At 39.4% G+C, this 27,365-nt stretch overlaps 1 protein-coding gene across 2 annotated transcripts in view; it reads right to left on the minus strand.

Annotated features, from left to right (window-relative positions):
• PHIP (pleckstrin homology domain interacting protein) overlaps nt 1–20,427 on the minus strand; it is a 109,971-nt gene extending 89,544 nt beyond the window's left edge. Inside the window, exons 1-4 of one of the 2 annotated variants that reach the window (XM_060236313.1) lie at nt 20,076–20,427; nt 19,926–19,984; nt 19,775–19,804; nt 19,533–19,592 (exon numbers count right to left, since the gene is read on the minus strand). In XM_060236313.1, coding sequence (XP_060092296.1) covers nt 19,533–19,592; nt 19,775–19,804; nt 19,926–19,984; nt 20,076–20,130 — 204 coding nt within the window. In that variant the 5' untranslated portion in view covers nt 20,131–20,427. The remainder of the gene's footprint in view (nt 1–19,532; nt 19,593–19,774; nt 19,805–19,925; nt 19,985–20,075) is intronic. The other variant, XM_060236306.1, reaches the window with a different exon arrangement.
• Between the last annotated feature and the right edge of the window lie 6,938 nt (nt 20,428–27,365).

The raw sequence follows: 27,365 nt of genomic DNA on the forward strand, positions 1-27,365 counted from the left end.
GAACAGCCCAGGCTAGCCTGACCTCGTAAGATAAGCACCATCAGCCCTGGCTTGCGTTTGGAAGGGCAACTTCCAAGGAATACCACAGTAATGACAGGGAGGCAAACAATGGCAAAACACCTGTGAGCATCTCTTGCCTTGAAAACTCTTTGAGTTCACCATAATTCAACTGTGATTTGATTGCATTTTCCACAACCAAAAGGTGAGGTGCTATTGAACAGGAATTTCTGAATTCAGGCCATCATTGTAAATCATTGTTAGTACAAAAAAAAAAGCACTTAAGACAACCAGCACTATCCCAGCAGTCCAACAAGCCACCGAATGCAGTTTGCCCAACATCACATTAAACTATAACTTAATCAAGTCACGGTTTACTATAATGTCTGAACACAGCCTAGAAATCTGTGCCACCCAAAGACTGACTAGCAGTATATTAAGGACAAAAAAAAGGAAGAACTGTTTCAACTATATATAACTCATGGGATTTTCCACCACAAAATGTGAAGGGACAAAGACATATTTGTGTCTTCGTGCCAATTTGTGCATTTCCAAAGTGCTGCAACAGAATGATGGACTAGGTTTTAAGTCTGTCGTGTTCTTTCAAGAGATTAAGATTTCACTTAATATCACACTACCAATGTTGTTTTCAGCATATTAATATTTGTAGGTGGTAAAAATAATTTGTATTTTGCCATTAAGAAGGATATAGAAGGTGTGTTTCCTAACAGGTTTTAAGTGATGTTTAACTGTGTAACAGATCAACCAACAAGGACTTCACAGCAAATCTTAAAAGAGATTTAACCCCGGTAGTAATTAAAAAGTGTTTTTAAATACTGTACCATGAGGAACTTCTTAGAAAAGATGGTATTTGGATATAACACATAAATGAAAGAGTTGTATAACCACATCAACATACTTCTCATTTAGATCACTGCCACTTATTCCAGTTCTGAACAGCATGCTGGTTAGTCACACTAATCTCCACCCCACAAATCAGTTGTCATCAAGACTCTAGCCTTTACCAACACTTTGCATATCTAAAAACAACTTTACTCGAATACGTACTTCCAGTTCATGACCATTCAATACTTTTGACAACACAAATATAGCTCTACATTAGCATGGTGTGTAATAGAAACTAATAAAAAGGAACAGTTACTGGCACTCATATTTGTATCCTAGTTTTCTGAAAACTGAACATACATATAGATCTGGTTCTTAAGCTTAGGATTTCTAAGAAGGTGAATTGATCAAGTCCATTTCAAATAAAAGCAGAAGATCTTGGCAGCTTCAGTTCCTCATAATGTTTACCCCTACAGCATTCACTCCTGTTGTGGCAACAGAGGCTCAAAATACAAATCCACATTGGCCAGACCAGGAGGAAAAAAAATACTACCTCATGCATTATTTCATTTGGATCACAGCTGTAACTTGCAAAAAAATAAATAAATTGAAAAGTCTATAAACTTGTTTTGCATACTGAAGTGTTCCAGATATGATCTACAACCACTCCACTTATCTAGCAAAGTCTTTTGAAGGTGCCACCCTACAAAGGAATAAGACAGACAACTGCTGCCCTGACCTGGACCGTCCAGGCAAGACACATCTCATCAGATCTCAGAAGCTAAGGAGGGCCAACTCTGGCAAGTACTTGGATGGAAGTCCTCCTTGGAATACCAAGAGCCAGGTTGAAGGCAGGCTTTATTAGCACCTCACTGAATATCCTTCAGGCCCCCAGTAGAGGTCAGTCACCAGAGGTTGCCATGACTTCCAAGTATGCGCGCACACACAAATTTTAAAACAGGACAGATGATTGCCCATTCCCAAGCTTTCTCCATTATGAGTTCTCTCCTAGTGGAATGGCAGGTCTGACAAAGTCAAGAAGGTTTCCACACATCTATCATTGTCATTGTTCATGTTTTAATGCACCGTATTACTATGTTACTGCATTGTTTTTAATCATGTAATCTGCCTTGAGTCTCAGTGAGAAAGAAGAACTGTAAAATGAGATAAACATAAGTCTCTTTCTCAATGGACAACCTATAACTATGTAAATTAAGAATTCACTCTTATTAGTTATGATTCTTGCTAAAAAATTAACTCAGCCTCTTGTCATATTGACATTATACATTTGTGCTAATATCTCTACATGTAACACCAAGGAAATATCTTTTATAACAGTATATTGTTTTCAGTCTCCGACAAAGCACCAAAGAATGTTGTGCAATGGAGAAACACAATTCACAAAATAAAACAAAGTTTGAATCCAGTGGCATTTTTCTGCTGCTTCAGACCAACACAGCTACCCATCTGAATCTAATTCACACGATAGACACCTCAGAGTTGTCAAGATCCAACCTTGCACAGCATTGTTAGCACATCTGGCAACCATTATCAAACAAGATAACTGGGTTTTTAAAAAGAGTATTCTAGAACTTGTTAATTTCCTCACATCACTGAAATGTGTTGTAGAAGAACTGAGCCATCACATAGCAATAAAACAGTTGCAGCTAGAAACAACAAATTTTAACTGCTGCTAACAATACATCTTGGCACTTATAAACAGCTTTTTATCCCTGTTCAGTTGAGATAGGAATTCCCTCACATTTGAACAACAGGGAACAGAAAATTCTCTACATTGCTGATGAGGATTAACAGGACTCCTTAGAACCAAGTCTGTGTCTAGCACCAGCAGCTTCTTCTTTCCACTGACTAGATTAAAAGGACATAATCTGACTGCCCATAACATAATCTTCAAACTTTGGCTGACAGTTTACAAACTGATTATAAATGCCTTAATTTTTTACAAGGAAGTCTACAAAATTTTAAAGAAACAGAACTGAAACAGAATCATAAGGAGTTTTTCCAGCATTCTCTAAAATTTCCTCAGACCTTTCATACTATGTAATTTGAGTAACCTTCTCTTAAAACATTTCATAAATTTTAAAAAAATATCCAAATAATCCCCCCCACCCCAGAACTCCCTAAAATTTCCATTAGAAAACCTGGACCGGTAGCAGTGACCATCCTGCAACTTGCCCAATTTCAGTAAACACATGATTTGCCCAGCCCACATCTGATTTGGCAAAGGCAGCTATTGTGCAGTTTGACATCTATGCAATTTTCCCCTCTGACCACAAGCCTCTGTATCACTCAGAAGTAAGTCCTGCTAAACCTAGTGGCTTACCCTGCAGTAAACCTGCATAAATCCACAAATTTCCTCTTGTCTGAATCCTGGCACATACTCTCTTCAGCCTGCAGTAATTGGGTAGGGATCTTTGATATGAGGGGGTCTCCATACCACTGTGTGTGACGTGGTAGGGAAAATCTTTATCACATTGGGCTATCATGCTTCACACTCCTCCCAAGCAGTCCCACTCAGGGAAGGCATGGAGCTACCTTTCTGCACCTGGGAAAGAGGGTGATCGAGCCATTATCCACAAACCAATGCCTGAAAAGCTCTTTCTAATGGGAAAAGCCTTTATGAGAGCTCACTGGGCAGATGTACAAACCCACTCATTCTCCCAGATGCGCATTTTCCCTTTCTATGGGGAAATTGGAGCTTTTCCCAGATCCACCCCCACTGCTCTAGCAAACAGTCTGCTTCTTCCCTACTACTGTCACTTGTGAGTTCTCAGGCCTCTACACTGCAAGAGCCATATAACTCCCTTCACACAAAAGAAAAAATTGGGGCACCCTAAAGAATCCATTTAAATGGCCATGTCCGGTTATGCTGCTATAGTGATCTATCACTAGCACTTTAGTATATATATATTTTTAAAGTCCACTGGCCTCGGCATCCACACAAGATAGGGATGAGCAGTGTTTCCTCTAAGCTGAGTTACTGTGAGCTAGCTCACACTTTTTTAGCCTCTGGCTCAAACATTTTTGTCTTAGCTCAGGAAAAATGGATTCAGAGCAAACTACTTTAAGCAATAGCTCCTAACTTTAATGCCAGTAGCTCATGAAGTAGAACTTTTGCTCACAAAACCCCACAGCTTAGAGGGAGCATTGGTGATGAGGTGGGCAACACTTTTTGAAGCGGACCAGACTTACAGAAAGGAAAAAATATCCCCCAGATGCATGCCAGAGGGAAACATCAGCAAAGAAGAGGTTTGACAAACACTGGGTGGAGAAACCCAGGGCCGCAAGAGATACAAAAGGAAGTTGTGGGAAACTCCTGAAAAAATTTAGTTGACAAGACACTCAAACAGCAGCAATGAGTCCATTGGGAAGACACTACTGACAAACTGAAGGCCATTCCCAACGCACTTTTTGGGGAATCATTATCAAACAAGTAGTAGCACAACTCCTCCAGGGTTACCTGGACAGACCCATCTGCCCTGGAATCACTTCTATCAGGCTTCAGGTCCAGCTGGAACAAGAACTGCTTTACTGACATTAGTGAATGATCTACAGATGGGCAAGGGAAATGCATCCCTATTATTATTAGGTCTTTCAGCTGCCTGTAACTGTACCATACTGCTGAGAGACCTGGAAAAGAGAGGGCTGGGCAGAGCAGTAATGAAATGATTAGATGATGGTGAAAAGTGCTGACAAATTGCAGCTGACTTATGGCAACCCCATAGGGGTTTCAAGATAAGATATGTTCAGAGCTGGTTTGCTATGATCTGCCTCTGTGTCAAGACCCTGGACATCCCTTGGCCTCTCATCCGAATATTAACAAGAGCCAAACTTGCTTAGCTTCCAAGTTAAGACAAATTGGGCCATTCAGGTCAGGGTCACTGAAATTATTTAGGTCCTTTTTATTAGATTGTTCTCATAGCATGGAAGTAGGGAGTGCAGAGTCAGATCTGTGGGATCTACAAAATAAAGTACTGTTAAATATTTGTTGATTCCTAAATGAGACTGTCCACAGCTTTGGAGTGGGCTGTCAATACACTGATGACACCCACCTATAAATTACCTTAAATCCTCAGTAGATGCCATCTCTGTAATGGGCAAGTTCCTGAATGCAGTGATCAAATGGCTGAAGGACAATAAAAAGAAACTGAATGAAGATACTATGGACATGATACCAGCTGGTAAAGACTTCTGAAATGAATGCAGAGTGAACTCTCAGTGAAGCACTCCATTCAGAGCTTGGTACTAAGTGCCTTGTTAACATGGATCAGCTGGTAGGACCATATTACACTTGTTCTCAAGTACCTTCAGTTGCTACTGATTCATTTCCAAGTCCAATTCAAGGTGCACATACATGAAGGACCATCTCTCCCTATATGTACTTATTTAGCAACTATGCTTCTCACAACTTAGTTGCTCTTCACCAGGCTAAAGATCAATCGGTTACTGCCTGGCCCAGGTTGTTTTGGTTGCTGCTCAAAGCTGTGGAACAACTACCCAGAAGACAAAAGGCAGGAACCTGTATTTTTGTCTTTCCAGCTTGACTGTAAAACAGATTTAGAAAGACCTTATGAGCAGTCTGAAGTTTTTTTAATGACTGAGTTCTGGCCACTTGTTCTATAATACATCTATAATACATATAGATGTATTTTTGTAGAGGTTTTTTTAAAAAACAGAATTGTAACAATCATTATGCATTGTTGACTAGGAGTAAGGCCTGCTGTGGAGAAAAATACAGCAGGCTCTAGAAAGAGGATCTGGGTGAGTGCCCCCCCTCGCTGTCTTCTCACCCACCCAAGTGAATGCATTCACTTCCCCCCCACACACACCTCAAGGAGAGCTGATCTCTGCCATCTAGAGAGCAGCTGTAATTCTGAGTGATCTCCAGCACTCACCTAGTGATTGGCAACAGTGGTTCTCCAGGGGGAAATGGCTGGTTTGGAGAGTGGAGTCTATGGCATTGTACCTGCCTGAAGTCTCACCCCTCATCAAACCCACTCTCTCCAGGCTCCACCCTCAAATCTCCAAGATTTTGTCAAACTGGAGTTGGCACCTGCTAAGTCATGGGGAGGGGGCTGCTGTTGAACAAGAGCAAGCAGCCAAGCCTAGTTAAGTCATGCTAGTCAGGTGGCATCAAGACACCTAGTCTTCTGCCAGACTTAGGGCAGCCAACCTCCAGGTTGAAGATCTCCTAGGATCACAACTGAACTCCAGAGACAATAACTACTTTGGAAGCTGGACTCTATGGCATTCTATTCAGCTGAGGCCTCTTCCTTTATTGCCCAGCAACAGCCTCTGGCTAGCAGCTTCCCCAATGGGTCAATCCTTGTCTGTCTGGGGACAAGGCTGAGGGGAGGGGGGGAGGGAGTGACAGGAAAAAGGCAGGCACCATGGCCTCTGAGGAAAAACTCCATGAGGCAGTATTAGAGCGGCAGCCCTTTCTGAGGCCAGATGATGGAAAGGACACAGAAAAGTATTGGAGATGTGTCTGTATCTGAGGTAAGACTGTTTTGGTGGTTTGTTCAGTGCCCCTGGGCCTGCAGTAGGTGGGGGACAGGGGAGTCAGCCAGTGGGAGGCCAAAAACCTGACTCAGCCATGATGGACCAATAGTTTATGGAGCATATGGAGAACCAATGGGAAGAGTTCCATTTGGCCACCACCATAGGGGAATTATTATCTATAAAGGGTTGTCAAACATCAGGCCCCAGAAGGCTCCTATCAGGCCTGCAAACGAGTCCATTTCCTTCTCCCTCTCTCTTGCTTTTTTCTGTTGCTTTACCAGATTTCTCTATCACACAAGAGCTAAGCCTCTATTTTCTCCATTGGCTGAGGCGGGAAGAGACTTCCTTTGATACTGACACAATGTTGCTAAAGTGCTAATACTTTAAGCATGTTTTATTTTAGTTTTTTAATCTTTAACTGTGTTTGTGCCCTTTATAAAATTTATCTCTCTGCTACCTTTTATTTTATATATACCTTTTTATTTTATATGTACATTTTATGACGCATGGCCCAGCCTGACAAGGTCTCATTTATGTCAGACCATGGCTTCATAACAAATGAGTTTGACACCCCGATCTATAATTTGTACTGATATTGTTACCCACATGGGATCCTGACTATGTTAAGTAAAAGGCAGGCATGTAAATATTTTAATTAAAAAATACCCTTCTCTAAGAATGTACACATTACAACTATTTAGCAGATGGCTCTCATGCAGCAAGTAACACAGGAAGAAAACTTATATCTTTGTGCAGCCTGCATATTTATTGTTATCAAGACTGCATGTGCAAGTTTGAATTTCTCTAATTTTTTTCATATTTGTTTCACTTTTTGTAGATGCAATCCCACTAACTACATTGTATTTTACGTCAACTGTTACAGGTTTGTGTTTTATGTATAGTTACTATTTTTATAATGGTTGATACAAGCAGTAAGTTTCATAATTCTTTTGGTGGAATGTGGAAACATGTATACAGCACTTTAGTTGTAGCTGCTGATTTTCTGTTTCTTACAGGTTACCAAGGCTGCATACTAGAGATAACAAAGTAATTCCGAAGAAGATATTGAAATGGGATCAGTCCCAGAAACATCACTGCTTATACTGTTTATACATCTGATTGTTTTGGATCACGTCATTGTTGATATTGTCTAACTGCTCATACTGTTTATACATCGACATTTTGGGACTCCTTCACTGTTTATGCCAGGGGTGTCAAACGTGCAACCCATAGGCCTAATCCAATCAGGCCCACCAGCAAGTAGCCATTGTCTGCTTCCTTTTCCCTTGCCTGCTTCTTTCAGTTGCCATTTTTTCTTTCTCTCCTGTGAGGAGGCAGTCGAGCAAAGCAGCCTCTTAGTCTTTCTTTCCTCCCCACCCCAAAGGAAAAGGGAGGAGTCTCAGCCAATGGAGGAGCTTGGCTGTGTGATTGTTTGCCAGGTTCAATCAATCACACTGAAGAGCTACTGAACTAAGCTTCTCTTCTTTCTAGTTGCTGAGGCTCCTCCCCCTCCTAGTCTCCTGGGGAAGGAGGAAAAAACCCAGAGCTTCCTTAGCCCAGTTCCCTTGATCACACTGGAGCGATACAAAGAAAGCAGCTTTAAGACCAGCAACATTTCAGTCAAGATATGAGTTTTTGCCTTGCTACAGGGAGACAGAGAGAGAGTGTGTGTTTTGTTGGGTTTGTTATGGGTGTAACTGAGTTTGCATCCCCCTTTATTCATGCTCTCGTGATCCAATCTTTCTCAATAGGAAAGCATACAAACTGTTTAGAAAAGTAATATCAAGCCAAGGTTAGACTGAGAGTGTGTGTCCAGACCAAGTTTACCCAGAACATTTCCTTTGATTTTTCTTTCATATTTTCCTTAGATTGATTGAGGATTTTGAACTTAGACTTTCCAGATAGTAGGTTAGTTCTGACCACTATACATGGCTGTCTCTCTGTTCTTGCACTGCCTCATAGGAGTTGCAGTTATTTTTCTAGGGAAGACTACAGTTCTGTAGATAAACACATAGCCCTCAGTCTGTGCCATAGTGCCAGCACATGAAGAAACGTATGGGCTCACAATGCCCAGCAATATCATGTTTTCCTCTGGGTCTTAGGATCAAAGCCTTGACCATGAGATTTCTGTAATGAATGTCAATAAATCAAAAGTAGGTTTGCAACTTACAGATGTATACCTGAACAACACCTGAACAGCATACTCAAGATTGCTGTAGCTCAGATACTGTCTCCAGTTTTTGATGCAATAATTCAGAGCAAGGTGAGTTATCAGAGACTGTTAACAAACAAAATATTGCAAGCGTGCTAATCTTTAAGCATGTTTTATTTTAAGTAAAAAAATCTTTAATTGTGTTTGTCTGTGCCCTTTATAAAGTTTATATCTGTGCTACCTGGAATTACATTTTATGACACACATGGCCCAGCCCAACAAGTTGTCGTTTATGTCAAATCTGGCCGTCATAATGAACCCTTGGTTTATACTATGTTTTGGGATTTTTCAGAGGTAATATTTTATTTACGCAATTATTGTCTTTGGATTCCTTGTAGTAACAATGCAAATGGCTTTATGCTTTTGGTACTACCTCCTCCTTTCTACTCATGTTCTTCTACTACATGTCTTGAGAGTGGATGTCTTGCACATTTAACCCCCACGTCAATTGCCTAGTTATCAAAACAGTAACCACTTATAACAATGGGGAGGAGGGAGTTCAGCACTGCTATTATCTTATAAAGCAGGAGTCTCTAAACTTGTTGAGCCTGTGGGCATCTTTGGAATTTTGAAAACACTCAGTGGGTGCAATCACAAAACAGATGGCACAGGGGCAGAAGCTAAATCACAAAATACTGGGAGATTCCAAGCCAGGCCTCCTCCAATGATAGACAGCTGTTTCTGAATGGGTGCTCCTAACAGACACAAAGGTGATGGCTCTTTTGAAGCACCTCCTGTTCTAATAAGGTGGAAGAAAGCCAGCATTAGTTCTATGGGGAAGAAAACAAGGCACTATGAAAAACACCAGCCAATGCCACAGTGCCTGCAGGCCCCAAACTGGGGGTGACTGTTCTAGAGGCAATTATTATATTCCTTAGAAAACTACTCTTCGCCTGGTAAGATTGTGGACTGGTGACCTATTTAATTGTAATCAACCACCTATTTCACCAGAGACAAATATTACGTTAATAGAAATCCATAAATTGTGGCGCTAGTAACCAACTGATATTTTCTACTCACCAGCAGCAATCTCCAATCCCACCAGAATACTGCTTGATTAATCAGACTATGCTGTCTTAAAATATAAACAATTATTAAACCTTAAAGAATTATTCTTGATCACTCACTATCTTCAATCTTACCTAAATTAGAGGTCACATTATTTTAGCAGTGGCTGATGTAATTTTGACTGGTTTGTCCTTCAAACTTTAAATTTAAGACAATACATATTTCTTTAGAAAAGTTATATGTCACCTTTCCAGAGACTTGGTCACAAAATAAAACATGATAAAATCATAAATAATGTACATTAACATGCTACTAAACACCTCACATGAAGTATTTATAGCAACCTAAAATGATTGTTATAAACAGTATCCAGGATAATAGCACCGACTGTAAAATAATTTTAAAAGTTCAAACTCCTTAGTTATAAGCCTGGGTTAAAAATGTTTTGGCCCTGCCCCTAAAATGTTTTGGCCAGGCACCTACTGAGTATCAAGGGAGATGGCACCCCACAGAAGACATGCCATCGCTGAAAAAGTCCCATCTCTGTCTGACACCCACCTCACCTCTGCAGGCAGGGTCTGAAGCTGAGATGAAGATATTTACATCATAAACGCAAAACTTTCACAGCTCAATGCTGTATGCCATGCTATTTGGATATTAAACTAAACCTCAGAAGGGTGAAAATTCTGAACTCTTTTATAAACACATTTTAGCATACTAATTGTTGCCAAAATTATTTACATTTAAACATAGAAAATCTTTACTATATTGCACATGTCTACTGTGTAAGTTTTTTTCAGCACCCTACAAAGTCCTCAGACTTGCTCATGTTGTTTATTTAATATAAGCAAAATGCTTAGTAAAAAAAGGTTTTTCTCACTCAAAAACAAACCATTTTGTAGGAGTAGGGTGGTTTTGTTGTTGTTTTTTAATACTCTCCCAAGTTACCCAATCCATTGGAAAAACTGGAAATGTCAAGACTTTTTCATGCTATACTTTTTGATATGAAACACCTTGCCTTAAAAAGCATTAATAGACCTTAACTACATCAGTTAGCCACAGTTCAGGCTATCTCTCCTTCTATGTGAGTCACCATACAAAAAGCAACCAAAGGACCAAAGTCAAGCTGTTCTATAAGATGCAGAACTTCAGCTCTTGAAGACTTAGAGCTAGCTTTGGGAATTTTGAAGCTCTAAGTATTACACTAGCACACCAGCTCTACAGCACATAATGGAACTCTTGAACTCTCCTTACCTAACCATCAAGAATTGGTTAGCTGCCAAGCCCTAACAAAGCTTCTCATTCCAATTACTAAAACTATGAAAGTTTGTAAACTCTTGCTGGAACCTCCCATCTTCTTCATCCTTTCAAATGAACTGTACAAACATCTCTTTCCCAAACCAGACCACTGTCTGGTATTCTGTATCCAAGAGTGGCCTAAACAACACTTTCTTCAAATTCTTGTATTTAATCTTTCTCATCTATTTCGACCCTCAAGGCAGACCCCATCATTTAAAAAAAAAAACCCTATAGAAATACAACAATGAATGACTAAAAAGCCATAAAAGAAAAGAAACTTTTAAAAAATGAAATAAAGCTTGTAGCAAAATGATTAAAATCTGGGAAAGCAAGGGAAATTGGTAACTAGGGGGGACCTGCAAGGACTTGTGGGAATTATCTCATCTCTCCCTGTTTCCTGAAAACTCCCATATCTGCTCCGCTTTTCCTACTTCCTTCTTTCCTTCTAGCGTTGCCAACCACCAGGTGGGGCCTGGCAATCTCCTGGAATCACAACAGATCTCCCAATTACTGAAATCAGTTCTCCTTTAGAGTTGCCAGCTCCAAGTTGGAAAATTCCTGGAGATCTGGAGATGGAGACTTGGGAGGGCAGGGTTTAGGGAGGAAAGGGACCTCAGAAAGGTATAATGCCCTAGAGTCCACCCTCCAAAGAAGCCATTTACTCCAGTGGAATTATCTCTGTCATCTGGAGAGTAGCTGTACCTCTAGGTGGTCTCCAGCCCCCAGGAAGCTTTTTCGCCTGAAGGAAATGGCTGCTTTGGAGGATGGAGTCTATGGCATCATACCCTTCTGAGGTCCCTCCCCCCCCTCAACCCCCACCTTCCCCAGGCACAACCCAAAATCTCTAGGAATTTCCTAACCTACAGATGGCAACCCCATCTCCTGCCCACTTCTCCCTTTTCCCTGACTCATTTTCTCCTTTTCAGCCATTCACCATTATCTGTCCCCCATCTTCAGCTGCATTTATTATTTATTTACTTTAATTATACCGCACAACTCTCCAAAGCAGTTTATGTTATTTTCCTCTTTCTTTTCATCTATACAACAGCCCTGGCAGGTAGGTTAGGTTGAATATACAGGACTTGTCCAAAATCACCCACTGAGCTTCCACAACAAGATGCAGAGTTCAAACCTGGATCTTACAGACCTACTTCAGAGCTCTAATCTCTATGCTGGCCTCCACAAGGTGGATGCTGTTGAACAGCAGCAAGCAGCCAGACCCAGCTGAGTCATGCAAATTAGGTGGTATTAAGTCACAGAGACTGCTGTCAGGCCTAAGGTTGTCAACGTCCAGGTGGGACCTGGAAATCTCCCATAATAAAACTGAACTCCAGACAACAGAGATCTGCCCCCCTTGGAGAAAACTACTACTTTGGAGGTGGACTCTATAGCATTATATCCAGCTGAAGCCTCTCCCTTCCCTAACAGAAGCTCTCCTTAGACTACCACAAAATCTGAGGGACGTTCCCAACCAAGTTGGAAAACCTAAGTCTGTCCCCAAGGTGCCCTCCCTCAAAGGCCAAAATAGGCAAGGAAAGGACCCTGCCCCCTCCCCTTGCCATTTACTCACAGAAACCCAGCCTTGGGACCTATGGTTGCCTAGCAACAGTCACTGAGGAAATTTTGCTTAAAGCTAGAGGTGCTTATTTATCATTTTTGCGTTTTTTAAAAAACTGCCCCAATGTTTTTTTTAAAAAAGTTTTCACATGTTTCTGGAAACCTGGGGGCCTTTTCAGGTTGCAGAAAGACCTGTCTTGCCAATTCACAGCTCCAGTCACCAGATTTAAGCATCCAAAGATTTGGCCAACTTTATTATTAGAATAGGAGATGCGTGCCACCACTGAGAAATCCCAGCCTTTTGTTATCACCAGCCTCACTTTTGAGAGAAAGACGTTCCTTGGAATACATCCTCTTCACCCAATTTAGAAATTAATGTTCTTCTCACCCCCACATCCACATTATATTTCCAGTTTACTTGTTTAGTGTACACTTTTTCCTAATCTCTATTTCCAGTTTCCTTGTTTAGTGTACACTTTTTCATAATCTCTATCATCTTTCCTTCTAAGGAAGGTGCTCCAGCTCAGATACTTTTTCTGCAAATTTTTCACTTCTGATACACTTTTTGTATTTGTATTTTGCCCAGTATGAGCAAAGATATACATATCCAAGGAGAATATAAATAAATATTCCTAACCATCATCACTCACACTGCTACAGCCTGATACATAGCATTCTACAACTGCTTTTTAAGTAAAAACACTGGGAGGTTTTATACAGATCACCATGTGTACTTTGGTTCTAAACCAGTGTTATTCTAAGGGGACAATGTGTAGTTACACCTCAAGGATCATATACCACTTCTTCCTCAATTTTGTACCATCTTCATTACTTACTATCCTATCCATACATAGAAATTTATGAGAATACATAATAGTCAATTAAATGGAGTTTATATTACAATATTTAATTAAGTTAAGCAAGGGAATATGAAAACAGAAAAGTCTCCACCCACTGGCTACCCCCATATTTGTTATATACGACACTTTTGTCATAAGTAATAACATTTCAAGAAACTATAAAAAGGTTAGGATTCAGTTTGGTGGTAGCAATAATTAGAAAATATGGTCATTAAAATACAGCTGAAAAATGAGTTTGACTCCTACATTTTTAAGCTTGTTCCTACACTCAAAGAAACTCTATTGAAATCTTATTTTAAAAAGTCTCTTGTTTTCCACGACCACTGGGATGGATTTGATTTAAATCAGCAAGACTCAATTTAGATCACAGGTTTTTTTACATAAAAGCTCATTCTTGCTGGGTTTTGTTACTTTTAATATTTACAATGGTGATTACAATTTCATTTTCAGAATAACAACTTTTCACGTTAGTTTTACATTAATATCAGAAAATTAATGGTTGTTTATTTAACATTTGAAATAGTTACAAAATCACTGCAATGTTAACTATTATTTTATTGCTTTTACTGTTTTAACTGTGTTAATTATCTATTGTCTATTGTTACCTGATTATAAATATCTCCAGTTTAACAGTTCTATTCACTGAACTTCTTGAAACTTAGCACTAAGTAGTAGTATGGGACTGATCCTATGTGCACAGATTTGCAGAGGAACAACAGGATTGAAGTCTCTTTCTCAATTCTGTATTTTTTAAAAACATTTTTGCTGTTATGAAAAAGAACTGTGTCTCTGCAGATACAAATTCACTGTTTTGAGAACAGCAAAACCAAGATCTGTGATGGTATCATCTAGACAGAAAAATTACCCAAAATAATCTTACACAAACCTCTAATCAAGATGGATAGCCACATTAGTCTGTCCATAGCAGTAGAAAAGAACAAGTCCAGTAGCACCTTAAAAACTAACAAAATTTGAGGCAGGGTTTATTATCATTATAATATATAATAATAATAATATGCCCTGCCACAAACGTTCTTATCCCTTAAGAAACCTCTAGAAGAGCATGGCATTGGGGCCCCAATAAAAGATTTAATGGAATTCATTTGCAAAAAATGTTAAAACATTGCATCAATACAGTCTCATCCTACATAGCTAATAATTAATCCTTGTTGCATTATGAAAATCTGTTGGGCTACAATGCATCTTAAACAGAAAACTATCTTTAGATAAATTTTTCCTCAAAAAAACATTTTCTCAAAGAAAATACAATTTACATGAAAAAATCGATTTAAATTTTAAAAATGATTTTTCCTTTTTAAAAAATCATTGATTTTTACCCACCCTGCTGACCCACTGGATGTTATAAAACAAATGAAAATTTGACATTGTTTCACTGACTCAACTAGGTGGCATAGATAATTTCTGCTGATTACAGAATTTTAACATGAGAATCATGAAGCAATAAGTTCAAAAGTGTCCATAATACTTAAAAATGATACCAAAATTAAAAGCTTTTTCTGCACATCTATATTGTAAAAATACTGAGGTTTAGAAACATTTGGCACAGTAGCCTTCCATCTTAAATTTGAACATTCAACTTAACTAATCAAACAGTTCTTTAATGAATATGCTGCAATTTCTTAAAGCATCTCCAGGCATTAATTTACTCCATGAAATTTATTTCACAAATATTTAATTAAACCAGTGCAAAGCATAATCTGGATCTCACTATCAAAATTATGTAAACTATTCAGAAGACTACCATTAACTTCTCACTTATAATGCAGATTTTCACTATCACGTAACGATAGTAATTTAATAACACATCACTAAAATCTTAATTTATGTTCTTATTCCATTGAATCAATACAAGTACCTATACAACTACTTTACCAGACAGCTAAATGTATCTTTTTTTTGTTTCTGGAACCACAATGTATGATTTCTAAGTATTTTTAGACAGCAACAGAACACCAATATGCAAGTTTAACAGTACAAACCAGTTACTTGAAACACCACAGAACTTCCCAATTTTATTTATGTATTCATTTATAGCCTGTCTTTTTCACTGAGACTCAAGATGAATTACAACAACTATGGATGTTTTGCATTTACTGACTGAAATTCACTAATAAATACATAGCTCCAGTCAAAAGTGTTCATGTCACAGGATGGATTGTTTTTGCCCACTTTCCACTATTGTGTCCCAGATATTTTTTTAAGGAAAAGAAGACTCATGGGAACAAAAAATTACAAATAGTACTGAATATGTATGAAATATGCATAAATACATATTTGAACACAAACATTACACATATCCACATAATCCAAGTTCTGAGAACGGACACAATATGCAACGATTATGCAACTGCATCACTGCTGGAATGGGCAAGCCACTTGAGAAGGGAATAACACAATGGAAAATAAAGGAAGAACAAGGGTATGAAAAGACTGTAATTGCAGAAAGCCCTACAGAAAACACCGATAATACAAACATTCCAAAGATTAACTGCAGATGAACTCTACATATCACCAACTAGAAGGCCTAAGAAGGAATGAACAGGAACATTTCAACCGTCTTCATTATGCAATATAACACATAATGTGTCCAATAAACCACATGGTAATACTCTACACTGAGCAGGTAGGAATCCACAACAGCAGTCCACTGCGCCATAACAAGAGACAAATACCAGAGAGCCTTACATGTTTTACACATTATTAACAAGCATGGGAAACTATGGAATATTGGTCAAGGAATCAAGCAGACAAGGGCTTAAATAGCTAAACTATACTCATACTGTGACAGCTACTAAGATCCAACTTGGTGGTTAGTTTGTGACTAAGATCTGGGAGACCCATTCTGCCATAGAAACTCATTAAGTAACCCTGGGTCAGTAACAGCTCAGCCTAACCTACTCATATGGTTGTTATGAAGATACAACAGGGAAAGGAATGATTTAAGCTGCTCTGGATCCCCCAAAGGAGAAAAAGATGGGACTATAATTGAATAAATAAATAGTACTGTTCTACAGCATCTAAAGAACCTGACCCTGTTTTTTAACCATGAAGGTATAAACTCAAGCTTTATGTCTCTCTGATTCTAGGTTCTACCTACTAATCTATGTTCCCCTCCAAACAGGCAAAATGACACAGTTCAGGATCAGGAACCCATACATTTGCCCCCAAAGGAAGCACATGTTACAGTCCCAGTCTCCTGGAGGTTAAAAGATACTACAGTAATACATCTGATAACTGCTACTGTGTATTAGTTTAATTCAATGAATAAATAACTGCACTGACAGGGAAAGTAAATTACAGTCCCACTTTCTACCATGTTTCATGGCTTATCACAAAAGAGTTGCTGACCCGTTCCCATGATTGAGAATGTACTAGTTCTTAAAGACAACACAGGTGTGCACCAATAATGCAGTCCTGAACACAGTTACGCCCTTTTAAGCCAATTGACTTTGTTGGACTTAAAAGGGTGTAACTCTCCTTAGGAATTCAGTGCTTCCTGCATTTCTCTGTGGTTTTCTTATAGTTACCATTTCAATACAAAATGACTGGTGGAGGAGTTGGAGAGTTATAGACTCAGTAGTGGGTATGTCACAGATCTGCATTTTATGTTCTTTTATTTGTTTGATTAAGTTTCTACCCCGCCATTCCTGAAAATAGGCTTAATTTGCTAGTAGGGTACTGCTACAAGGTTACACTTCTACTCAAGATGCATAACAAATTAGTAACTATACAGAAAGATGGGTGGGCTGCTCCAAGAGCAAGTAGCTTTCAGTAGTTAAAACAGCAGCTGTCAACAGTGCTTATAAGCAACTGATTCCACATTTTTGATGCTTCAGGCCATCATCTATCACATAAGAGAAACTGATCTCACACCACTGTCATTCAATGAGCTTTGTAAATAGACTGAAGTCAGCAGCACTATCCAAGCCAAGTTAACCTACAATAACAAAATTTAATATTTAATTTGCTCACAGTGAAGTCATGACTAATATCACTGATTTTCATTAAAGTCATACTAATATTACCATAGTAGTAACTTTCAATACTGATTCATGGATGTTCCATATATACCTATCATAACCACTTTCAGAAGACAATCTGGCTTTCAAATTGTGCTGGTAAGTGTAGCTCATTTAATATGTACCTTGCCCACCAAGTCCCTAACAGCTCCTCCCCCTGTTCTTCCATCCTCACCAGGTAGCAAAACCAGGAAGTTTATCTATGCACATGTAGATCACCTAACATGGCTATGAGCTCTGTTTTCATTTCTGAGGTCCTAATTCCTATAGCAATTGACTCCCCACCCCCCTTATCTACACCAAAATACATGTAAACACCATTAGCAAGGACTGGGGAGCACTTGCATTATTTTGTAATAGTCAAATGCGACTATCAACAGGAAGTTCATTTTTCAGTGTTTTAATCTATAAAAAGTTCACAATCAGTGAAATCTTGTAATGTATTTAAAAAGTAGTGCTCAGTAAAGGCATACACTCTCAAGTGAAAGTCTATATGCCTGCTACAACTGTCTTCAGTTCTTCCAGCGAGAAACTTAAATAATTATCTTAACATGACATCTCAAGGCATGCCCTGTCTAGTATAGCACTAATAATATTACACAAAAAGGTGCAACTTGGATGGGAAATCAACAAGTGAACATTCCAGGTTAGGCAAAAAGGATGTCTTTTTTGTAAGCTACGATTGTATATAAAATATAGGTCATAAAGATTCTACTGTTTTAAGGTTTTGTCACCAAGTCAAGCAAGAACAGCACAAACACCAGCACACAGATATATCCCTCCTAGAATATTATCTGGATAATGCACTAACAGTATACAGCATGCACATTTGAGTTAAAATACTTTAACATAAGAAGAGATCTAAAGATTGAAATGTTTTTACTGCTACCTAAAATACAGAGCAGAAAGAATAGGCCTTTTAGTCTTCAGTGATCAATTTCACCCTACTAATCTGTTGTACACAAGTACTTAGACTAACAATTCCTGAACTGTGACACAAGAAAACTAATTAGCTATGAAAATACATTAAAGCTTCCATGAGCCCTACAACCCTGCTTACAGAGAAGCCTATTTGCTGTTATCTTAAGTATGACCCTCTGCTGTGGCCTTCCTGACTTGCTATCAACCACTAAAGGTAGTTAGTTCTGCTCCATCCATACATTAGATCATTCATAGTCTGCACCTGTCCAAAACAGCATAATCACTAACTTCAGAGGTGGCTTCCAATGTCCTCCGCAGGAGTCCTTTCCCTGGAATTTTCTCTTTCCAGGCAGGAACCACAGCTAGATCAGTTCTCATTTCTATACAACACTCTAAAAATAACCCTTTTAGAGCTGCAGTCGCCAACTGTATCTCACTTTTTAATTAATGAAAATACTGCAAATATCAGAAGTATGGGGAAAAACTCTTTTAAATCAAAAACAGGATGTAAGTAAATAAACTGCATCTTTCAAAACTGACAAGCAAAAACGTTCAGGACAGAGGAAAACATTCTGTTGCTAAAATGATACATGAATGTAGGATATTTGTGTGACAAAACAACAAAGTATTCAATAAAGTTACTGGTGTCAGACAGACTTCAATTTAAGTTAGCATTTTTCTACAACACTAACACAAAGACGCAAACACTGGTACACAGTAGTTACTCCAGCAGACTAAAAATAGCTTTTATCTATCTCTGCTCTAATTTTTAAAAAACAGACGTAAGAAATCTGCAGATTTGAGCATTCAGGTTGCTTACAGTTGCTCAATAGCTGCTGGGTCCTATTGTGTGTGCGCTCAAAGCAGGACTGCGTGGAACAGAGCGCCCCCATCTCCTACAGGCCTGGCTGGCTCTTGCAAGCTCTCTGCTCGCTCCTCCCCTCCCAGCCTTCTGCTCTCCCTGCACAACATCCATGACGTACCTTTATTTCTAGCACAGTGACTCTAGGGCTCTCGCATTAGTAGGATTATTATTATTTACCCTAACTCCAAGACCCCACATAGGCGACTTCCGAGAAAACACCTGATTTCCTAACTAAACACACCTCAAGCGCCCAGTAGCAGAAATCGGGAGTTTGAAAACAGGTCTTATATTTTTTTTTTTAGTTGTTAAAAAAAAATGCGGGAAATTCAATTTTTTAAAGGGCTGCTCTCAAACTTTCACTAGTAGATCACATCGCTACCACGCCGACCGGCCGCTTCTCTTACTAGGCTCTCGTAGCTCCTGGGGTGCTCCTTCCCCGTCCAGTCGGTGCGCTTGGGCAGCAGCTGGGAAAGAAAGAGATTTCCCGCGGTCACTAAGGGTAACCCCCTCCCAGAAGACTCCCCAGGAGCGCGGGCGGCCGGCCCGCCCGCCATGGGGGAGGAGGCGAGGCCGCTGCAACTGCGCGGAGGCAGGCAAGGCGGACGGGTGGACGAGGCGCGGGGTGAGGACGCCCTGCGCCACTTACCTCCTTCTCGGCTACTTCTCGGATCAAGACCTGCAGCAACAAGGAAATAAAAGGAGGGAGAGAAGGGGAAAGGCGGTGAGAGCAAGGCGCCGCCGAACCGAAAGAGGCGCCCCCCAGCCCGCAGGCCCAGCCCCGGCGCCAGTCGCTTTACCTGAGCCGCTTGCTGGCAGGGGCCGTTCTGGAGAAAGCGGGCGATAAGGAAATAGAGCTCTGCGGGGAAAAAGACAGACGCGGTGTGAAGGGAGAGGCGAGGCGAGGCGGCCTCGGAAGAGGAAGCGGCCGCAAACCGGCACCCACTTACCCGCTCGCAGCTCAGCCGTGTGCCTGCTGCCGCTGCCACCGCCGTCCCCGGACATGGTGAGCGGAGGAGCCCGGCTTGCTTGCGGCCGAGCTCCCCCGTCGGTGGCTGAAGAGCGCGCTCGCCCAGTAGCTGTCACTGTTTGTTCAGCAGCAGCGAGAGTCTGAGCTCCACCATTCAAGCCCCGGGCAGGAGGAGGAAACAACAACTCGCAGCAAAACCCGCCGCTGCCACCGCCAGCCAGCCAGCCTCAGCGTAAGAGAACGCGATCCCTCCGCCGTGACAAAGAGTCCCGGCCCCCTCCCTCCGGGCGCGCACACCCCCTCGCTTCCTTTCTCCTATCCTCCGACCCCCATGTCCACCACCACCCCCCACACACAGGAGGCGCTTTCCCCCTTAGCTCCCCCCCCCTCCCGAGAGATTCCCCCCAGTCACACTGGGGTGGGAAGAAAGAAGAAAAAGAAGGCGGCTAGTGATGTACTGGAAAGCCGAGCAAAGAAGATGTCGGCGCAGCAGAGGCGGGGTGGATTGGTGGGCGGGCTGTGGAGCTGAAAGGCGCTTTCTCTGTGAAGGGCTGGCAGGCCTAGGCGGAGGGATACGACGCACGGGGGGGGAGGGGAAACAGCACGAAGAGAAGGGAGGCCTTTGACGGTGGTGGCGCTGGAAGTTGCTCAGTTTCAATGTAGCCGAAGTAGGAACCAAATGAGGCAAAAATGCCCCCAGGGACCGTAGGCCCCACTGGGTGAGGCGGACACGAGTGGCCCCTGCTGGTTCTCCGTATCAGAGCCTTGGGGGAAGGGGGAGGGAAAGGGTCGAGCAGAGGGCTCTCGTGCCTTGGCCAGGCTCTCTCATGTCCCTACTTGTCGCCTTTAAATGCTACAGATTTCCATCTGCTTGTAAGTTACAATGTCCTGTGTTGTTTTGTTTTATTTAGCTGAATGTTACTCATGATGCGTGGAAAATGTTGTGTGAATGAGAAATAAAAATGCCCTTTTTGTTTTGAAAAGCTGTTTCCAGCACCAGGTCTATTAGCGTTTTCCTTTGTTACTGTCTATCTCCCCACTGGTGTGGTAAATGACTTGCATGGTATGATTAACCGTGCTTTGTGCTTAATAACTTCAATTTCAGCGTCGATGTTTGTTCGGACTACTGGTAGTAGATTTAAAACCTGGAGAGAAAAGAATATTATGCACGTGAAGACAAGCAAAAAGGACTGAAATAGATGGCTGACTTGGACACTTTACAGTGGGATCGATAAGACATAGAAGGTTATCATTGGGAAAGAACGATTAATGGTTGCATTTACATTTTCTATTTTTTGCTGCCTTTAGGTAATTAAATGGAGGCTCAGTTGCCTGCAGAACAATTGCATATCTGATCATAGAAAAGGTGTCTTTAAAGGGGTTTGTGCAGAAAATCATATAAATGTTGTTTGTTTTAAATGGTAAAAGATAGCACTGAAATATACCCATGCTTGAGGACTGGAAGTCCTGGGGAAAAAAACATTGCCATACTGACAAAAATAATGACATGTTTTATTGAAGGAACTGATGTAAAATCAGTTAAAAACAGATCAAGCAAGATAACACACTTTAATGGAAGCTGAAAGTAGACTTAATCCCCCCCATCAAAAGTCATGGCTTCTAGCTTAAGCTAGCCTTATAGCATTTCAGTGATGATGCTTCCAAGTATGAAGTTGTAGGTCAAGTTATTGAGGTCTGGGCCCACAAGAAATCAGCAGTGGCTTCACATATGCTCATTTATATAGAAAACTCAAGTTAACAGTAGTAGAAACTATTGCTTTCAGCTTCAGTGTATTCTTCAAAATAGGAAAGAAACCTGAAATCTATATCAGCAGAAATCTATAAAATGTAGCCAATTTAGCACTCTTCTTACTTAACAACAGCCTTTTCTATTTTAAGAAAGTTATCTAGACAGCCCACATTTGACAACATTCGGATTAACAATATGAGATTCATTTAAACCTACATAAATTGTGGATTTTGTGATTAGTTTTACTGGGTTTTGTGGCTTGCAATCACTGTTGTATTTTCATTTTTACTGGGTTTTTTTCCTGAGTTATACTTTTGAGCCCTCTTAAAATGATATACGGCAGGAGAGCTTTAATTGATCCCCCTCCCCCCCCCCAAAAAAGCATTCCCTTTCTTTACTCTTGGGCATTTTTTGAAATAAGCATGTAGAATATGAATAACATTACTAAAGCTGGAAAGTTGATCCAGTTTTAAAATTGTTTGTGAATTGTATTGGATGTTTGTTTTACTATTAGTAACTGAAAAGACTGAGCTTATTTTAAAAAGATTGCTAAAATGGTTTCCACTTTGTTTCTTTTGTTTATAAATTATGCAGTCATGTTGTGGTGGTTGAAAAAATATTATCCAGCAAATATGCAAACAGAGGTTGTAGTTCTTTCATTTTAACATTATTCTTCTTCAGTAAGGTCATTAGATTCGTTTTGTATGCGAGTCACACCTTTTAGAGAAGACGGATTTATCTAATGTTACATTTAGAAACTGTTTTAATTACAGTAGTAACAATATTCCATTAGTATATTTTAGCTGCATGTGGTATTTAAACCTTATAAGATATGTTGAGTTCCTTTTTTCAGAAAAATCAGTTTCTGAACATTCAGTGCCTCAAGTAGTGTGTTTTGCAAGATCTTTATATTCTGTGTTTGTGTCACACTGGAATTATTTCTAAAGAGAAATATTTTAGTTCCACTGTGCCACAAAGATGTAATAGTTCTTTGTGAACCCCTCCTTTTACAATGAAGCATGCTTTACGCAAATAAGATTTCCCCTTTGCAGATTAAAATGGCTGTTTAAAACGGGTACCAGTGGTCTACAGTACAATAGTAAAGCTATATTGGCCTTAATTTCATAAATTCTATTGTATTTACTGTTAGTATGTAGTATTGGTTTGGATTTCTATAATAGGTTGTTTAAATTGCTGTGAAAAGAATCTAGAGTTTAGGAAACTTAGAAAGGTGTGTTTCCTCCCCTCATTTATAGAGAAATGAGAAAAAACATTGATCTACACAGTTCAGTTTCCTCCTTTTGAAGGGAGAAATCTTTTTTACTATAAGTAAAATACAAAATATACTACAAATTGAGCTTTCACAAAAACTATAAATATTGAAGGTATCTTGAAAATAGAACTACACATGTCCATTTTATGGCTGATTCTCTTAAATCAGAAGGGGAAAGTCCCTGTGAAAACATTGCTGGCATCACCCCAAGGAAGGTGTTAATTTTCATGCTGAGATACATTGGTAAATAGGCCTACAATTAAAATGCTAAGAAAGATTTGTCCTTTGGAAAGAGTAATGCTCCTAAATGTTAAATATCATAGTTAACATTAAGTTAAAGGATTATTACCAAAATATAATATTTACATAAATGTTTTTGCTACTACAGACAGTGTTGATAGAAATAGTGCAATGAGCAGTACTGCTAGAAGTCCTTACTATACAGATGGAGTGGGGAGAAAGAGAAACTAGGAGAGCTTGTGTCTTGCTTTGTCTGTTTTATACTTCTTAACTTTGATATTTCAGCATAAGTAGCAATGTTCAACAAAAAGTGTGATACACAAATATTGTGTCTTACAAATGAAGCCAAGGCAACTAGACTACAAATATGGACTTTATGAAACTATTCCCTTAGATTTTCTTATTAACCAATCAAAAATGTGAAACAGTTGAAAAGGTGGGTTTTAAAAAAAAAATGTAGGCAGATTCCATAACTGGACATTGAAAAACAGCTGACTGTAGTTGAGAGTTGTCTTGTAAAAAGTTTGTTTCTTTAAAAGGGTACTTGGAAACCAAAACAGAGGTCATTTCCTGGCATAAACTTGAACTGAATAAATTCTCATATTATGTTTTCAATGCTTAGGCTGTTCCAAAGTAGTGATGTTATGAACGTACATCTGTAAGTTATTTGTAAGTGCTAATTATGCACCTAAGATGCTAGATTAATCTGTAGGCAAATCTCTATTGTTTTCCTTAAATATCTAGGCAACTCTGCATGTAACTTCAGTCCTAATGTTACTTCATGATTCATAGGCTAATTACCTAATATTGGTATGGGGACAATAAGGGATGATACAGTCTATTGACAGCAAAGTACATTGCTCAATACCTGTGGAACATGTTGCTCTTTGTGCTTCATAATATTCCTTTTCAAATTTGCCCTGCACTACAGATGCAACTGGGAAAGGAAGTGTATCAGTCATACAGCTTGAGTTTCTCAGCTAAGAAGTTGTAAATAAAAAGTAAGGTAGGTTAACTAGGCCTTTTATGTAATGTACAAGAGTTCCTGGTACTTGATTCCAGTACTTTTTAGCTGATTCTAAAAGGAGATTGAGCAGTTTATAGCTCTTTCTTAGAGAATGTAGGTTTAGTTCACAAGTACATGACTGAGAGAAATCATGAGCCAAGCTGAAAGTTTCTGCAACAATAGAGAAAATGTCCCCCAAAACAATAAAGACTGTTTTTGCAGCCTTGGCTTTTTGGTACCTTAGGCAAAATTCGAGTTGGAGATGAAGAAAGAGGAATGGGAGTGAAGAACTGCAAGGTCTGTTCATAGTTCCTGTTGTCTTGTGAGAACTTTAACGCCCAGCCTCTAAGACAGAAACTTTTGTTGTTAATGGAGAAGGAAAAATAGAGGACAAACCCAGATTCCACACAACTGATTGGTGAAATTTCAGTCCTGAAATTTGTTGTATAGAGAAGATGGGATACATAGTACTCATTTGTGATTTCAGTCAAATAAGCGGCCACATTAGTACAGCAGTGTAATGATGCAATTGCATAGTATACCATGATATTGCTTTCTTGAAATAAAAAATATCATTTATTCCTTATTCTTTCAACATTATTGAAATGCATTGGCATGATTTAAATGTATCCATTACTATTCAGACTATGTGTTGTCTTTTCCAAAAGATTCCATTTACAGACTTTTTATACAGGCTTATAAAGTAACTTCTCATCTGGACTCCCAACGCCTACACTTTCTGAAAAATATCCATAGTGACAAGAGTACAGTGGCAGTCCCTAGTTCAGTCTCTGGAATCTGAAGTCTAATAGTTTTGAAATGACTGCATTGAGGGAGATCTCTATTTGGCACCAGGCTAGATGAAGCAGTGGTCTATTTGGTAGGCCAAGGTATCATCAATATATGTTCCTGTGAACTTTACAGAAGTTTTTTTTAAGAGGACAAACTATTAACATGAATAGGAGCACACTAACAAAGGTTTATGTGAAGCTACAAAAGCCTATTTTAATTGAGAGAAAAACTTTTACGTAAGTCCATTTGTAATAGGACTAGAATTATACTTCAGATTCCATTGATTAGTTGTATTGCTCAGTGGACTATTGTTCAAGGTTTCAGACAGCCAATTTGACTTTCGCTCTGTAATCCGCTGTGAATTTCACTGAGAAAAATAGACTATAAATAGAATGATTAAAAATAAAACTTTGTAGGTATGTTACTGTAGCTTGATATCATTTTCTGTTTACACAATACTGAATCCAATTACATATAACATTCTTTAAAAGCCATAAATATATTTTCATTTTTAAAATATATTTGTGGAATTTCAAAATTGTATGCAAATGGATTCTGCATTCTTTGAGTTAGCAGCTTGATTGTAGTTATGCCAGGGATCTCAACATTTTTGAGGCTGTAGACATGCTTGAAATTTTGAGAGGAGGTGGTATCACCCCAAAATGGCTGTCACAGGAAGCAGAACCAAACCCCAAATGGCTGCATCAGTAGGTGAACCCAAACAGAATATCACTTTTTACACCTCCTGTGAAGAAAGAAATCCCAAAAGGGGAATGGAACAACACAATGACTAAGGAAAGCCCAGATGCGTACTAGCCGCCTTCATCCTCTAGTGTATAACTCTTTCATTCTAAAGAAGGACACCAGTGAGAACCCCTGCCTTCCGGTCTACCCATTTCCCTGCCAGCTCTCTATGGGGTGGCTGCATGCCGCCCCGAGCTGGCCGTCTGTAATCACCCTAAAATCTGTGCCCTCAGTTTTCTTACTGTACCATTTATCTGTACTCTAGCAAGCGATGGTAGATAACATAGATATTTGAAGATAAAATAATTTAAAGCAGCTGTCATCATTATCTCATAAAGGAAAAATGCAGTTTAAAAAAATAAATGTTCCTGATGGTATTCACACATTTACAATGTGACACGTGAATGCTAGCAATATGTATATACTTTTATATCTGTTCTAGGATGGCTTCAGCTTCCTCACGTTTTCAAATAATTTGGTGGTGCTTAATGTGTAAGGTGGTATGAAGCTTTGAATGGACCTGAATCTGTATTGGAAATGTTCATTGGTAGACACACTATTTAAGCGTTGAAGCAAAATATATCCCAGTGTTCTGGGCAATTTTCTCCACCTCTGCTGTTATGTCTGTTGTTTTTAAAGCTGCACAGTAATACTGTATAGTTTCAAAAGTGTAAAAATAAAATTAGTAGCCTGATCCAATGTATGCTCATTCAGAATTAAGTTCACTGGGTTCAGAACCAAGAAATCTCGGAATTTGTATTTTACTTTTGAATAAATGTAGGATGGGACAGGGAGAGTTACAATTTACTTACTGCATAGGGTTTTTGCTGTCTTTGTTTCGTTTTAATATTTTGTCTAAGGATTTATTTGTATCTATGCATGTTTTAGGATTTTTGTACCCTGCCCCTCCCCTAAAAGAACTTAAAATAGTAGCTTGGCTGGCCTCAATATTTTTGGACTACACTGAGGCTTGCTATTAGTTATAAGGATATAGTAGGTTTGCTTATCTCTCATGCATGTAGCATGCTGCTGCTCTCATTCCTAGAGAGTATAGTGATGGACACAAGCCATCACTTTAAAAGGGAGGCCTGTCTGTGGCTACTAGCCTTGGTGGCTAAAGGAAGCCTCCTCTGAACACCAGGGCTAAGAGAAAGCATTGAGCGAAGGCCTTGAACTCTGCATCCTGTTGATGGCCCTGCCGAATAACTGGTTGGCAGTAAGACCAGATGAAAGAGTTGTCTATTGATTCCCAGTGTTCAGAAAGATGCCAACAGTTTTTACATTAATTACAGGAAGATAAAAAATATAATCAAAGCTATACTTCTTTGATTGCAGAAAGTTGCAGTATTAGAGAAGTAATAACATAGAGTAAAAGCTCATGCTATTACAGCTTTCTGCCATATGGCAGTCAAATAACAAAGTTATTAGTAATACAGAATATAAATTAAGTAATCATACACAAAAA

This window comes from Heteronotia binoei, chromosome 1 (genome assembly GCF_032191835.1).
Source record: "Heteronotia binoei isolate CCM8104 ecotype False Entrance Well chromosome 1, APGP_CSIRO_Hbin_v1, whole genome shotgun sequence".
In the NCBI taxonomy this organism is placed as follows: Eukaryota; Metazoa; Chordata; class Lepidosauria; order Squamata; family Gekkonidae; genus Heteronotia; species Heteronotia binoei.